Source organism: Martes martes (genome assembly GCF_963455335.1).
Source record: "Martes martes genome assembly, chromosome: 5".
NCBI lineage: Eukaryota > Metazoa > Chordata > Mammalia > Carnivora > Mustelidae > Martes > Martes martes.
In genome coordinates this window covers 62343858-62360812 of record NC_137892.1, presented here as the reverse complement: position 1 = coordinate 62360812, position 16955 = coordinate 62343858, and the positions used below count along the sequence as shown (strand labels likewise).

General features: G+C 41.7%; 1 protein-coding gene across 1 annotated transcript in view; it reads right to left on the bottom strand.

Moving 5' to 3' along the window:
• Positions 1–16119, bottom strand: part of DMGDH (dimethylglycine dehydrogenase) — a 64773-nt gene extending 48654 nt beyond the window's left edge. The window contains exons 1-5 of the mRNA XM_080803559.1: positions 15847–16119; positions 14760–14934; positions 6758–6856; positions 4570–4734; positions 1269–1473 (exon numbers count right to left, since the gene is read on the bottom strand). Of these exons, the coding sequence (XP_080659685.1) occupies positions 1269–1473; positions 4570–4734; positions 6758–6856; positions 14760–14934; positions 15847–15947 (745 nt within the window). The 5' untranslated portion in view covers positions 15948–16119. The remainder of the gene's footprint in view (positions 1–1268; positions 1474–4569; positions 4735–6757; positions 6857–14759; positions 14935–15846) is intronic.
• Positions 16120–16955: the final 836 nt, after the last annotated feature.

Below are 16955 nucleotides of genomic sequence, written 5' to 3'. Positions count from 1 at the left end.
TTACTAATTTAGAGGAAAGAACTTAAAGGTCCATGTTTCTGACCTGTCTTCATGGACATATCATTTCACTTGATAAATAATGATTGTTTTCGTTTTATAATTTAAGCAATGACTCAAAGAGCAGACCACAAGAAAATCAGTTGTTGCCTCCTGCTTGCTTGGGGTTTTAAATTAACCACTCTGAACCACAGGTAAATACAAATTATTAGTCCAGTTTAGACTGCATAAGCATTTTCATTTGCACAAGGACTCACTTTTGTATGTGTGACAGTTGGAAACGACATCACAGGTAAATGACCTGTTAGAAAGTGTATTAACTCAGGAGTCAAAAACCCAGGTCCAAGTCCTGGCTTCAACATTAACTATGTCGCTTTGCCAAGTAACATGACCTTTCTGGACCTTGGTCTCCACAATGGAAAATGAGTGACTTGTTATCTCAAATATCCCTTTTGACTGCACTACTCTGAGTCTAAGTTGTAACACAGCAAAATAAATAAATAAATAAATAAATAAATAAATAAATATGTATACACATATATACATATGTATATGTATATATATATGAGGAATATATTTAATAATGTTCTGAAAGGAAAAAGGTTAAACATTTTTTAAAGACTTATTTATTTATTTATTTATTTGAGAGAGAGAGCACACATGCACGAGAGAGAGCATGAGTGGGATAAGGGGCAGAGAGAAAAGCAGACTCCCCACTGAGCAGGGAGCCTGATGCAGGGCTTGATCCCAGGACCCTGAGATCATGACCTGAACCAAAGGCAGCTGCTTAACCGACTGAGCCACCCAGGCACCCCAGGGTTAAACATTTTTTGACTGGAGTCAACCAATCAGAAATGGGTGAGAGAGAACACAAATGATTAACTCTGCCCCCCAAAGCAAACTGAGAACAAAAAGGATGTTCACAAATTTGCACACTAGACTTTGATTATTACTATAAACAAAGAGTGAACACAGAAGAGAAAAAGCAGCATAATTAACAAAACATGATCTGCAGTAGAAGAAAACAGGATGGACAAGAACACCAACTTTCCATGCGTAACCAAGGGCAGAGTGGCATCACACGCCAAAAGCAAAGTGATGGAGGGAAGGCTTTGTAGCTTAGAAACCGACAAAATGTCCATCTCAGGAACATTACAGTATCACCCAACAATGTGCATAGTGTAAAACTTTACTCTATGGCCACATGTCTGGCCACTTGAAAGAACCCATTAATTTAAAATATATATATATATATTATATATGATGCTTACCTGCAGCATTCACAACTCTATTTGCTCTCATAGATCCCTGTGGCGTTTCAACATCCCACGTTCCATCAGACCTGGGTTTCAGAGAAGTCACCGGGGCGGGATATTTTAGAAGGGCACCATATTTCCTAGCCCCAGCAGCTAGGGCCATAGTTAGAGAGTAAGGATCAATGTGACCATCTCCAGGATTATACAGTCCAGCTAAAACCTAAATTAATCATAAAAGAGTCAATACTGAAACAAAAACTTACCTATTATTCAGTGTATCTGTATCCTGCCAGGAAATGTTTAGTAAAACTGGACTTTAAAAGGGCATCATGGCATCAGATTGATCAGTCTGTCCTTCCTTTTCCTTTATCAAAGCTCTCAGGGGCAGGACTCACACTGAGTGTTAAGTAGATATGCTGTTTGAGAGAGGCTTGCAACTGTCTCCAACATCCATTCTCTCCCCTGCCCCCCACAGTAATGGAAACTGAATGTTTATTTAGACACACAGCCACCGAGAACAATTTCCAATAGTTGGCAGTTACTAGTTCCAGCTGGTAGCTAGAAGTATTACTAAGTTTTGGTCAGTGAAATACAAATGAAAAAGCATCATGTGGCAGCTTTCATGAATCATTTTTTAGAAAACACTGGCATGGGGCACCTAGGTGGCTCAGTCAGTTAATTGTCTGACTCTTGATCTCAACTGAGGTGTTGATCTCAGTCAGGGTCTTGAGTTCAAGCCAAGAGTTGGACTCCACACTGGGCATGAAGCCTACTTAAACAAACAAATAAACAAAAAACAAAAACACTATCATATGCCCTTTGTCCTTTCTTTGTCCCTCCTCCTTCCTATTGTCTGGAATACAGAACGTGATGGCTAGAGCTCTAGCTGCTGCCATTTTGGAATAAGAACAGAAGACACACACCCTAGGAATGACAGAGCAATGATCTAGAAGACAACTGGGCTCCTGAAATCTTCATAGAAAATAGCCACTGTTCATATCCTGGACTGCCTAAATGAAAGAGAAACTTCTGTCGTGTTTAAGCATTACCATTTTAGTTTCTGATATTTACAATCAATCTGATACTAATTGGTCAATTATTTATATTTCATTGTTCAATACTATTAACAACTTCACATGTTAAATGCATATAGGTGTCAGGAAAATGTATACTTGACTTAGTCATTCAACAACTAATGCTTGGATATCTATGTTGCGGTAGGCCATCAGGCTAGGTACCATGGGGAAACAAAGAAGAATGACAGTCTGATGAACCAAGTTGATAGAGGGAACACCGTGCAGTATTATATTTAGGTCTCATTCATTCAGTAGAAATCTACTAAGCACCCAATACGATCAAAGAGCTTTTGTCAACCTTCTTCTGCATCTATTGAAATGATCATGTGTTTTTGTACTTTATTCTATTAATGTGACACATTACATTGATTGATTTTCAAGTGTTACCTTTTAAAGATTTTATTTATTTATCAGAGAGAGAGAGAGACAGAGAGAGCACAAGCTGGGGGAGTGTCAGACAGAGAGAGAAGCAGACTCTCTGCTGAGCATGGAGCCCGATGTGGGACTTGATCCCAGGACCCTGGGATCATGACCTGAGCGGAAGCCAGATGCTTCACCCACTGAGCCACCCATGTGTCTCAGATTTCCAGAAGTTAAATCAACCCTGCATCCCTGGCACAAATTCCACCTGGTCATACTGCATTATCCTTTTTATATATTGCTAAATTTGGTTTGCTAGTTAAGGGTTTTTGCGCCAATATTCAACAATATTCACCTGTCTTTCTTTTCTTGTGATATCTTTGTCTGGTTTTGGTATCAGGGCAATACTGGCCTCTTAGAATGAGTTGGGAAGTGTTCTCTTCTATTTTTGGAAAAGTTTATGAAGGATTAGTATTAATTCTTCTTTAAATGTCTAGTAGAATTTACCTGTGAAGCCATCTGGACCCAGTCTTTTCTTTGTGGGCAGCTTTTGATTACTAATCCAATCTCTTTTTACAGTTTTAGTCCAAGAGACTTATTTTGATTTTAATGGAATTCGTATTACTGTAGACTTCCAAATGTCATGTTGGTATTTCATAATGGATATGTCTCATTGCAGTAATCCCGTTATCTATTTGATTTGGCACCCTGCCCCCAGATGCAGAGAATACTCTTCCCACATATTTCCATTGCCTAATACCTTTGAGAAAACTCTGTGATGGTGGGGACTTCCAGCAAAGCATTCCAACAGTGACATATAAACAGATAATATGCATAACCTTACAGTGATGAAATTTCAATGCAGACAGTGCAACTCAGTCTGTCACCACACTGTCATCACATAAAACTACGGACAAGAGAATGCCTATACATCTAAATGTCTATAGACTCCCAAGAGCAAACAACCCCAGCACCCAGATCAATGATACAAGGTACCACCCCAGTTCAGTTCAGGTCCTGCTATAGTCACTAAGGAGAACCATACTCCCCTGCTTCTCTCACCAGCCCCACCTGGTGGTGAACTTGAATAGTGTGCACAATGGAGTCTGAGAACCTGGCTTTCAGGTCTCTGCTCTTTCTAGCCGGATGAGCCTGAGTCCATTACGTAAATGATCTAAACTGCAATTTCCTATGCAGTAATAATATATATTGTATAATATTATTGTGAAAATTAAGTAAAATTATGCATATAAAGGGCCTAGCATAGTAGCTGGTACGTAAATCTATGCTGTAGTGCTGTATAGTGTTAGTCATGCTTATTATCCAAATGGGATTATTGCCTAGCAAAAAAAAAAAAAAAAAAAAAAAAAGCCACTAAATTCCCAAGTGGATTTTCTCAGCCAAGTTTGGTTAAAACTAGATCAATACCTGACATAGAGCTTGTTGGGAGTACAGTTAAGACCTCGGTGATATTTGTGGAGGAACATAGGGTGGCACTTCTAAATTTGATTTTGTAAGAAGTTTTAATAAGACAGCCTGTCTATATGCATATTTATCATACCAGATAATTATTTTCTTTGTGGTTCTCAAACAGAAGTTTATGTATGGAAACCCTGAGATCTGGGGGACACAGTAATAGAAAGGTAATAAAAATGCCTCCTCAGTTGTCACAGGTGGAAAACTAATAAATTTTTTCATTATGTTTTTACATTTCATTTAGCATACATAATAGCTCACCTTGTTACATACCCAGATTCCAGCGTTTATCATCTGATTTTGCCATTCCAAATGTGTGTGCAAAGCTTTTCTACCTTTGATAAACTTCTCAAAGTAAATTTTTCTAACCCTAATAAAAGTCAACAAACGGTGAAAATAAATACCTTATTCATGTTGAGTAAAGGGAACATCTCTTGAATTTTTTCAGGCCCAATAATATACTGTTCTGTTGCATGCCAGCCAGTCCGAGTCATCTGATATTTAAATTCATCAACCCTTACGGGAGTTGTGGCAATTCTGATACTACCCGGCTGATGGAATCCCACCACCTGTGACAATCATGGCAATAGAAACATGTAAGTAAATCATTATTTGGCATTCAAACATGGTTCCTCTGCAGCACAATAAAAATGCGAGTGTACAAAAAAGAGATTTACCCTACGGTGCAAGAGATAACTATATAAAATCTTTGTGTCTTCCAAAAAGACATTCACGCAGCAACTACTTACTCACTGGCTCTTCTGCGTCTGACCCTATGGTAAGCCCCAGAGATGCTTCTGTGAACAGGAAGCAAAGAGCCTGCAGTTACGGCGCTTACAGTCTGCAGGTGAAAGGCAGACAGCTGAAAGCATAATTACAGTAACATGGAATAGTGTTCATGGAAGAGGAGAAGAAAACCCTGTGAAAACGAGAAAGACAAAGGATTTGAGGAAAGATTATGCTGAGTAAAATAAGTCAAGCAGAGAGAGTCAATTATCATATGGTTTCACTTACTTGTGGAACATAAGGAATAACATGGAAAACATTGGGAGGTGGAGAGGAGAAGTGAGATGGGGGAAATCGGAGGGGGAGACAAACCATGAGAGACTGTGGACTCTGAGAAACAAACTGAGGGTTTTGGAGGGGACTGGGGTGTAGGGTTAGGTGAGCTGGTGGTGGGTATTAAGAAGGGCACGTATTGCATTGAGCACTGGGTGTGGTGTATAAACAATGAATTTTGGAACACTGAAAAGAAATAAAATTAAATTTAAATACAAAAGGAATATAAAGAATCAGAATGTTGCAGTGATGAGCTGAAGCGTGAATGGAAACACATATTTATTTGACATTCACTGAAGTCCTTCAGTTGGCCAAGCACTCAGCTGGGCGTTAGGTTACAGAGATCAAAGATGGATTCCTTGCCCTCAAGTTTCTCATAGTCCCTAGGAAGACAAAACACTAAAGCAACTACCACAACAGAGAGAGAGAGAGAGAGAGAGAGAGATTTGTGATTTGTGTTATAAAAATGCTACATGTTAGGGTGCCTGGAAGGCTCAGTCAGTTAAGCATCTGCCTTTGGCTCAGGTCATGATCCCAGGGTCCTGGAATAGAGCCCCACATGGGACTCTCTGCTCAGCTGAGAGCCTGCTTCTCCCTCTCCCTCTCCCTGCAGCTCCCCCTGCTTGTGAGCTCACTCTCTTTCTGTCAAATAAATAAATAAAATCTTAAAAAAAAATAAAAGAATGTTATATACTGTTAGAACCAAGAGATGTTGCCTCAGCTGGCCTGACTGGTGGATGGGGAAAGTCAAGGACAGCTTCTCAAGGGGGATGACCTTGGGGAAGGGTGGAGGGTGAATACTGAGATGGGGTCCGAGAAGATGTTGTTTCAGGCTGCGAACCCAGCATATTTCAAAAATATATGTAATTAAGAATAGCTGAAGCATATGAACATAGCAAAGAGTGGCAAAAGAAAATGCTGGAAAGCAGGCAGGGCTCAGCTGATAAAGATTCTCCTCCTTTGGCCTTTGGCCTACAAACTGTGGGGAGACATTTGATAGTTTCAGGCAAGGAAAATAACATGAAAAATTTAAGTAAATTCCTATCTTAGCCTACAGATAGTTTTTGCCTGCCACTTTATTTTAAGAGCACTAATAAGTATGAGAAGAGATAAAAATAAAAGTGAAGGGCTTTTAGTGAAGTACTTTTCAAAACTGTGTGACAATCTGGCATGCACTGCCTTCGGCTCCTTTGTAATCCAGTTGCTGAAACGCTCCGATTTCTTAGTTTCTAGATATAGTAACTGACTAAAGATATTTTTGAAAGCTTCTTTGTATCCTTTCCTCATTTAAAAAAAATCAAGAAGAGTGGTTAACTATATGGGAAATGTACTTCAGGAAATTAAATGGATAGTAAAGCACACTTGGGATTCTTACCTGAAACACCCATCAGATTTCTCTACCATGTGAAACATTTCACATGCCATTAATGTCACTACACACAGCTTTAATGATGGTATGTCCAACTTCTTCAGAAATCCTACATATTTCTGAGAAATTGACCTAAAGGACAATTTCAAGTGACATGCATTTACCTGTCCAGTTTCTTCTTCCAATTTCTCATAAAGTTTGATGCTAGCATAATGTATCTTCTTCAAGTTTATTCCAGGATGAAAGTAAGTTGTTAAACCTGCCTTGAAAGCAGAAAGGAAAGAAAATGCTAAATAAAAAATAATAATAATAATAACATTCTCTAAAATGTGTTCTTATTCGAGTAGAGTTGACATACAGTGTTACACCAGTTTCAGGTGTACAACATAGGGACTCAACAACTCGACACTATGCTATGTTCATCACAAGTGTAGCTCCCATCTCTCACCATACAACCCTATTACAATACCATTGACTATATTCCCTATGCGGTACCTTTTACCCCCATCTCTTATTCCATAATCTCAAAGCTTCTATCTCTCACTCTCTTTTTACCCCTTTTGCCTATCCCCCCACCCCCCACTCCCCTCCTTTCTGAAAACCATCAATTTGTTTTGTGTATTTATGAATCTGTTTCTTCTTTTTGTTTATTCATTTGTGTTTTTTTTTCTAGATTTTACATATAAATGAAACCATATGTTATCTGTCTTTCTCCATCTGACTTACTTTACTTAGTATAATACCCTCCAGGTCCATTCATGTTGACAGAAATAGCAAGATCTCATCCCTTTTTATGGCTGCTTAATATTCCGCTGTATAAACATACCACTCTTCTTTATCCTTTTATCTGGGTTGCTTCCACAACGTGGCTATTGCAAATAATGCTGTTTTCTATTGTGGCTGCACCAATTTACACTCCCTCCAACAGTGCACAAGGGTTCTTTTTCATCCACATCCTTGCCAACAACATTCTCTAAGTTTAAGTAGTTTATCTGTTAAGTAGGACTTTATTACTGGCAAGAAACCAGGAGGTGCCAGCCATTCTTTTGGGATGAGAACACATCAGTTCCAGCTTGAGCAGAGCTGGGCATAAGACTCATGGGCACAGTCATGAGAAGCAATTTGAACCATGTAGGTAATGGGAAGGCAATGAACATAGGCAATGAACATATACGGTAAGTCCCTAAAAGTTACTAAGGAAAGAGTGTTCATAGGTTCATAAAGGGGATGATTTAGATGAGAAGTTTAGGGATGTATGCTGTTAGGAAGAATATGAGGGTAGGGGTGGCATACAGTTTGGACCCAAACCAATAAATCCTGTGTTCCCATAAGGAGGAGGAGCATGGACCAGCAAAATTTTCCTTGACCCAATTCCCACCATTCTCTTAAATGGAACAGCCCTCCTGTTCTCTTTCCTGAAATTTCCAAAATTCAAGAATTGGAAAATTCCTGAGAATGAGAGCCTGGCTAATTGGTGAACAGACTTTTGTTGAAGCTTAACCCGTCTGATGAACACATAGATTGTACCCCACAAATATTTGCTGAATAAACACTTATGAATTACTCTCACAAAAAAATATCTAAATAGTAGCATGCCATAAACCCCTTTTATTAACTCTGGCAGATGCAACGTAGTATCCAAAAAAAGAATTCTAAGCAATTCTATGAAGCAGCTTCTCTAAATTAAGTGTATCTGGGGCCCCGATTTGTTTTTTGCTTTCTTTTTCCTTTTTGTGGTACATAAACAATGAATCTTGGAACATAGAGCCCCATTTTGTAGTTAATTTATCCTGGAAAGCTCTTCAGAACACAATCTGTTCCAAATAAAATCTGTTTGGGAGGATTTATAAGGTTCTTCTATGATAGTGGTAAATATTTGGTTCTCCCGAACTCAAAAGCACTCCATTTGAAGTTCCTCAGTGTCATCCTTTATGGGTCAGAACCCTAGGGCTTCTGTCAGGTACTTGTTCAAGCATTTGGACACCTGCACAGCTTTTTTTTGTTTTGTTTTGTTTTGTTTTGTTTTTTTTAGAAAAATCGTGACAGGGCTTAGAGGGAAGTGTGGGTCAGGCTCTTTCACTTTCAAATAACCCACTCTCCTTAGTATCAGTGTGCATATGAGCTTTTCTAGATCAATAATGGAGAATCCCTAGCCTTCAGGTTCTGCTAGGCATGTCTTCCATATATCTCCTGTCAGTTAGAAAAAAAAAATGATATTCACAAGCCCTGGTGTAGGGCTCCATTCACCATTTACTCAAGAGCCTCTGAGCTTGGAATAAATCAGACTACCAGAAAATTGTCCATCTACATTGTATCAATCCTCTTCCCTTCCCCAGAAAGCTATTTTAATAGAATTACGAATTAATAATCTTTTTAAAAAATTTTTTAATTTTTTTATAAACATATAATGTATTATTAGCCCCAGGCGTACAGGTCTGTGAATCGCCAGGTTTACATACTTCACAGCACTCACCATAGCACATACCCTTCCCAATGTCCATAACCCCACCATCCTCTCCCTACCCCCCTCCCCCTGCAACCCTCAGTTTGTTTTGTGAGATTAAGAGTCTCTTATGGTTTGTCTCCCTCCTGATCCCATCTTGTTTAATTTATGAATTAATAATCTTTTATCTGAAAAAGTCACATGGGTTCGTTTTTGTATAATTGTTTTTTAAGACATTTAGCCCAATGAACTCTGTTTAGGGAACACTGTGTTTCTATTCTGGGCTTCAGAAAGAATATAGTAAATAGGAATTTTGAAGGGGAAAACATTGTGTTTTTTTAAAATTCATTTATTTGAGAGAAAGAAAGCACAGGTTGGGGAGGGGCTTAGGGAGAGCGAGAAGCCGCTCCCTGCTGAGCCGGGAGCCATGCAGGAGTGGATCCCAGGACCCTGAGATCATGACCTGAGCTGAAGTCAGACGCTTAACTGACTGTGCCACCCAGGCACCCTGAACACATTGTTCTTATCCTTCTTATCCTTCAAGATTTTGTAGCTTGACTGAAGTCGTGAAACTTTCATATATGAAACAATGAAATCAAGAGCATATGATTAAGTGCCAAAGCATTTCAAGAAAGACATAAGAACCAAGAGAAAAGCCTCCAACTCTTGTTAAGTCTCCAACTCTTGATTTCCACTCGGGTCAGGATCTCAGGATCATGGGATTGAGCCCCAAGTCAGGCTCCACACTCAGTGTGGTATCTTCTTTCTCTCTCTCTCTCTCTCTCTTTCAATCTCACTCACTCTGACCCTCTCCAACCTCTAAAACAATTAAATAAATCTTAAAAAAAAAAGAGAGAAGATGCTAGAATGGTCACAAGTCTATAGGGAGGACAGGAAAGGGCCTACCTTTGATTTGAGGAAACAAAATTATTAAAAATCATTAAGAACTATAAGTCTTTGAATGAAATTAGAATTATGAGTCCTTGTTGATTAAACAAATAAATAAATACTCAGACAGGGAGAAGAAAAAGCTCTTCCTTACAGTAGGCTAACAATGAATGAGTAGGAAAGGAATGATGGTATTTGAGAAATCATCAATTATCACTAAAGCTAGTGATGATCTTTCTCTAATAAGCTTGCCCTCTCTTTCACGAGCCTCTACAATCTAAAAAAAGCCCAGTGACTGACCTCTAGCCATTACATAAGCCAGGCGGTCCAGACACTCACATCTGATAAAAAAATTTAAACACACCCACTAAAATATGTGGATTTCTTTGTTCTCACATGACATATGAATATGTATTATTATTTGGGTTTTTTTTTAAGTTTTTTTTGTTTGTTTGTTTTTGACAGAGAGAAAGAACATACAAGCAGGGGGAGCAGGAGAAGCAGACTCCCTACTGAGCAGGGAGCCTGATGCCAGGCTCAATCCTCAGACCCTGAGATCATCACCTGAGCCGAAGACAGATGCTTAATGACTGAGCCACCCAGGCACCCTGTATTACTATTTGTAACAGAGATCATAAAACATACAAAAACAACATGAAATGAATTAAATATTTTAAATAATTTTATTTTGTTTATTGTGTAGAAAAGCTTACAAATTTTTTAAATTTACTTATGTAAAAAAGCTTTTGTGCTTTTGAAGTTTATTATACAGTATTATAAAACAACTTGTTATTTTAATATATAATTAAATATAATTGAAATTAAATATATAATATAGATATATAATTATATATTTTATATATTATATAGAATGATGTAAAGTTTATTATATAGAATAGCTTGAATAGTCAACTGATTTATTAAAATTTTACCAAAGCTATGTGAGTAATGTACTTTATTACTGAAATATATATAGGGTTAGCCTTGGTAAAGCAGCAACTTGAAGACTTAATCCCAGGTTTCTTTTATTTTGAGACTGGTCTGAATGGCTATGCTAGCTGGGTAAGCCAGCTATGAATGATACAAAGGTCTGAGCGGGAAAAGGGCACTTTCTTGGCTGTACTCTGTGCATCATGACCCCACCTCCTCCCCCCCATCATCACCTACACAAACGTTTCTGTTGAAACTTGACTGACTAGTCACCTTTCATGTACTCTTGTCCAGCAGTTGTTTTATGAGCTAATTGGAAGTCACAGCATTTTTATATTTTAAATATATGGGTACAAGTCCCACTGTAACTCATCATTTGGAAAAATCTTAGATGTGTTGAAAAATTTATCTCTTGTATATATATGAGAGTTTTTCTAGATACATATCATTTTGGCCAGAAAAATCTAACAATGATGCCAACATTTCAAAACATCCCTTTTCAAAATGCTCTCTTCCCAAAAGGACTATTTTGCAGAAAGCAGTTATTTCTCACTTATAATATCATCTTTACTTTGAAAGGACAGCTTGCATTCTTTTTTTTTTTTTTTTAATGTGTATCTGCTACGTGGAAATGACTGGCAGCCATTTTCATCACTACAAAGGTCACTAGATTTAGGACACTTGTCTTTTTGTAAAAGAAAAATTTGGGGGGCACCGGATGGCTCAGTGGGTTAAAGCCTCTGCCTTCAGCTCAGGTCATAATCCCAAGGTCCTGGGATCGAGCCCCACATCGGGCTCTCTGCTCAGCAGGGAGCCTGCTTCCCCCATCCCACCCCTGCCTGCCTCTCTGCCTACTTGTGATCTCTCTACTCTCTGTCAAATAAATAAATAAAATCTTAAAAAAAAAAAGAAAAATTCTGTTTCACAACCCTTTAAATTATTGTATGAGATGTGGTACAACACTTTTAAGTTCATTCCCTCTCCATTTCATCACAAATTGTATTATTTAAAGCCCTGTTTCCATTCAATTCATCACAACAGTGATTCTCTATAGCACCTGATCTACATTATGTCATGGTAGATTAAAGAAAAACAAAGTATAGGGGTGCCTCCTTTATGGTGCTGACCTTCCTTTTAGTGAAACTTGGAATCATACCCAGTATGTCACCCGCATCACAAGTGAGGGCTATTTAAAAAGACCAGTAAAGCTTAATTTCTTTGTTACATTTTTAGATGAAAATGAATAGAAAGTTCTACTATTGTCTCCCTACGCCCCGAATGGACCACTGTGCATCTTTAGATCTTCTGTCCTCAGTTCTCCAGAATATTCACTTTGGCACCATCCCCAGGGACTTCCTCTCCTGGGGTCCCCATGCTCCAAAGCTGCTTCTCCCTCCAGCCTCTCGCCTTTCCCTCCATCCTACATGAAATGTTCTACATTGGTAGTCGTGGCACCTGCTGACAAAGCAGTCTTATTAAAATACAGCGAAGCCTCAGGATTTGGGGATTTGTGACTCCATTTTTAATATTCATTTTGCAAGCCGTGCCTTCCTCCATAAGTATTTGACTCCTGTACTTTACAGATATGTTTAACCTTGAGCACATGTCATGTTTCAGTGAGACTGCCTGGATTTTTGTAATCTGCCCCTTTAGCTGGCTCCCCAGCCTTCCACATTCTCAAATCTGCTCCAAATACTTCTCTGCGTTAAGAATTCCGAATATGTGGAACTTCTTCATGTTGCTTTTTCCTTTATTCCCAGGGGGTCAAATAATCTGGCTCCTGATGCCTGAGTCCATGTTGAGCTCACACTGCCTGGGTCTCTTTTTGCAAACTGTAGAGCATAATACCTTGTGCACAAAGCAGGAGCATGCCTCTCCCACTCACTCTGGTATCTCTCTGGTTAAGGGGAAATTATTCTGCACGGTTAACATTTAGCAAGAAGCTATCATCTTAAGAACTTTGCCCACTTATCCTGAAAAAACTCAGGTTAGGAGTATGTTGCTTTTTTGAGTTTTCGTTCACAGGATGTCTCAGAAGTAATACTGCAGGGAGTCCAATAATCTATTGTAAAACATAGGCCACATCAAATCAATCAAATATAAATGATCAAATCTGTAATTAAAATACTGAAACACACGCCCTCCTTAACCATCCAGAAGTCTTAAAAGGGTGTAAGCCTCTCTCTCAGAATATCTCCATTTGCCTAAATTTCCCCCTGCCTACATGCCCTTACCTGGACAGCCTCACCACACCCTTGCTCACTTCTTCCCAGTCTGTGCTGAGGCATCACCTCCTCAAAGTAGCCTCCTGACTCCTCCGTCCCATTGTTCTTCATCCCCTTACCCCACCTTCCTCTTCTTCACGGCACTGATTACTCTCAAGCATTGCTTGTGTGTTCTCTGTCTGCCGCACAGAATGTGGCTCTGGGGATGCAGGCATTCGTTTTTCCCTGTTGTGTCCTCACCTCTTAGAATAGGACTGGCCTGAACCCAATACAGGCTCTCAGTGACTAATGTTGAAAGAATGAGCAAATGGCCACTAAGGAGAAGTGACAGGAGAGCCACAGGAGAAATGCAGGCTTCCTTCTGTGTGACAATATGAAGCCACCTCGAAAGTCTAGTTCAGGGAGGGAAGTAGAGCCAGGAGTGTTGGTGGCTTCCCAGACCCCTCTATCCAGGTAGGAGGAAGTGAGCTGAGGGACAACTGAGGAAACGAGAGCCAGTGTGTCTGTAAAGGCTCTGAAAGGACACTGAGGGAGGACCAGGTGACTGTACCTCCTGCTCAGACTGAAGGATGAGGGGATTGGAGGGAAAGGAGACAGGGGAGAGGAGCTGGGCTTGGCATGACTTTTCCAGAAGTCTCCATCCAGTCAGTGGGTGTGGTCTGACTATGAGACCACTGGGACGCTGGGCCCAACTGGGCCTAAATCTGGGCTGTGCTCTCCCCCAATTTCAGCACGAGACAGGCAGCCCTTTCAGTACTTGACAACCCCCAAACCTAGAGTGGGTCCGAGATTCAAGAGTCCCCAAAAAGCAGGGTTCCCTCTTGTCTCAGCAGAGGAAAACTACAGACACAAAGGGATGACCAGCCATGGCTAACACTGCTCAACCCTTTCTCCAAAAGAGATTTGTACTGACAGTCACCAAAACTTCCTCTCCCATCCTTAGCTGACTTCAGAAATCATTGGGATGACATACTGGTATGAGAGCAGTGTCAATCACTTCCTTTACCTGAGCAACTTTCCATTTCAGCCCAATTACTGTGTAGCACAGGAACAATTATGTGTATCATTAAATACTTCCGATTGCCTCGGCTGTGTGTCTATTTAGACAACACTTTTGAAAACAATGTCACATGTTCCCAGCCCTCATAGTTCTCAACTTCATGAAGCCACGCTGCCGACTCACAGTGTGGAATTAAAAGCATACATAAAAGCAAAAGGACCACGAAACCCAGCTGAGGGGAGTTTAGGGAAAGGTCTCCTGCTATGTTTGAGATCAGGAAGCCAGGATCCTTCCACACAAAAGCTAACATTTGCTAAACATTTACCACGTGTTTAATAACTTTACACATATTAACTCAACCTTCGTTACAACCCTAGGTGCTGTTGATGGCCCCTTTCTGCCCAGCAGGAATGGAAGCTTACATAACAGGTCCCAAGTCAGCTGGGTAGAAAATGGCGGAGCCAGGGTTGAATCCGGAAACCACATGTCCAAGAAAAAGACATTAAAAATGTTGGTCATGCCCTGGAAGTACACCAACTAAATTGTAATTGCACCTTCCAACACTACTGAAGGGAAACTTGCTCTACAGAGCTCGAAGTGGGGAGTTCTAAGGGGGAAGAAGAGTGATTGCCCTGGTGCACGGTTCAGTGCCTGGGATGGTTTCCAGGTGCTTTTCTTACTGCGTGCCAGGTAGATCCAGCCGTGAGCTCGGATTTTTCCAGGAGGACCACATCTTTCATCCCCGCTTTGGCGAGATGATAAGCCAGACTCACACCAACACAGCCACCTCCAATGATCACAGTTTCTGCGCTGTCTTTCCATCTTGTTTCTGCAGATAAGGGTGGGTTCTCCTCTCTGGAAGACAATTTTTTTAAATGGTAGTTTTCCTAGGCAGTCATAGCTATAGTTTTTCTGACTCATGTGTTTCTCCTGGTTTCTCTAATATCTTAACAGTGCCTGGGGGGTGGCATAGTGCTGCTTTAATCATTTGGGACATCTAAATCCTGACTGATGCAACCTGGTTAGGGGAAGGAAGAGGAGGCATGTGAGCCCCATTCCATATAATTCTGGTCCATTGAAACTAACAGAAGAACTAAAGAATTGAACGTGACTTTTTTTTTTTTTTAATTTCCAAAGGATCTAGAGAATAATTTTTCTCAGTCTACTTAAAGAACACACTTACAATCATTTTATTCCACAAAAACCCCTAATCAACATGAAGATTAGCTTCTATAAACCTTGGATCTCCTCTTCCATCCACTGTGTTCCAGGCTGAAGAGACAGGTGGAGTAAAATGTTAACGTTTTCACTTAATTTCCTCACTGCTCACGTTCTTCTCTCATTTTATAATTATTGCTCAGTGGTTCAATATATTTATTTGCATGACTTTCTTCCTAGCTGGATCGTGAACTTCTCCAAGACACACTGTGAAAAGCAAGGTGTAATTAAGGAGAAGAGGAATTTATATACACCCCTGTTTGCTTATACACAGACGATTGGGGTGGGGGGTGGGATTCAGAGGACACTGTTAACAGCTGACTAGGGGAAAAGATGGGGGTAGGAGTGGCTTCACACCGGGAACCCTTGAATACTATTTCACTTTGTATGTGGGTGCATATAAAAGAAAACAGAGAAATCTAGAAGAAATCCAAACGCCCACTTCTTGAAGGCCAAAGCGCCCCTGACCCGGCACACTGCCTCAGGCCCTCGCTCCCGCCCTGCAGCCGCCCAGCCGCGGGCCTCGGCACTGGCCGGGCCCCCACTCACCCTTGGCGGCTGCAGGCTGAGCGCGGGCGGCCGGGGGAGCCCCGCAGCGGGAGGCTCGGCAGTGGGAGACCCCGCAGCCGCTGTGCGCCCGAGCGGAGCATGGCGAGGCCGGGGAGGCCGAGGCCGAGGGCGCGGGCACCAGCTCCGAGGCCAGCCGAAAGCCTGGGGCGGCGGGGCCGGCCGCTCCGCTGAGAGGGGGAACCCTCCCCCGGGGCGAGGGGCGGGCTCGAGGGCTGGCGTGCTCTCCCGGACCCGGCTCCCACACAGTCGCGGCGCTATGGCACCGGCCCGAGTCCCCGGGGCCAAAAAGGTGAGTTTCCGGGCGTCGCGAGGTATTCAGCCCCGCGGTCCGCAGGGCTCCCGGTGCCTGAAGTTCAAACCCCACCTCAGCTCTTGGCTGGGAACCTAGACGGATCCGCGCCTGGGTTTCCGCGATCGCCAGTTGCCGGGGGTGACAATACTACCTTGGCGACAGCATTAGATAAGAATTTCGGGTAGCATTTATGGAGCCCTGACCCGGTGCCCCATGCTGCTTTACGCAAATTATCTCGTTTTCACGATTATTCCCATTTTTCAGACGAGGAAACTGAGGCCCAGAGAGTCAGGCAACTAGCTCAAGGTCACCCCATTCTACTCCAGGGTGAAGTGTGTGTGTGTGGGGGGGGGAACAGGTGAAGTCCAGTTTCGGATTCAGGGGCCATGCTCACATTTTCTATCCTCAGCCCACCAACACCGTCAGGTCTTCGGGTCAACTGGCCTCAGAGCTCGGTTCCCTTACGTTTTGGGAAGGGTGGCTGCCTGGCCCTGCAAGTGGGGGGCTGGCCTGAAACCAGTCCTGGGTGCAGACCCTCCCATACCCGAGGCTGCAGAGAAGGGGTGCTTAAGGGGGTGTGCAGGTAGCGGGGTGCGTAGGGCGGTTTGGAGGGGCTCTGCCTCCTCTCATCAGTCAGATGGGTCTCCCTGTCCCCTTCTCTAGGCTTCATTCCCCATCTGCTCACCAACTGTGAGCCTTGCTCCCACCCCACCCCGCCCTGCTTCTCTGCTGGGTGTGTGCTTGCTGAGGAGAAGGGGTGACAAAACAAAATTAGGAAAAGCATGAACTTGGACGC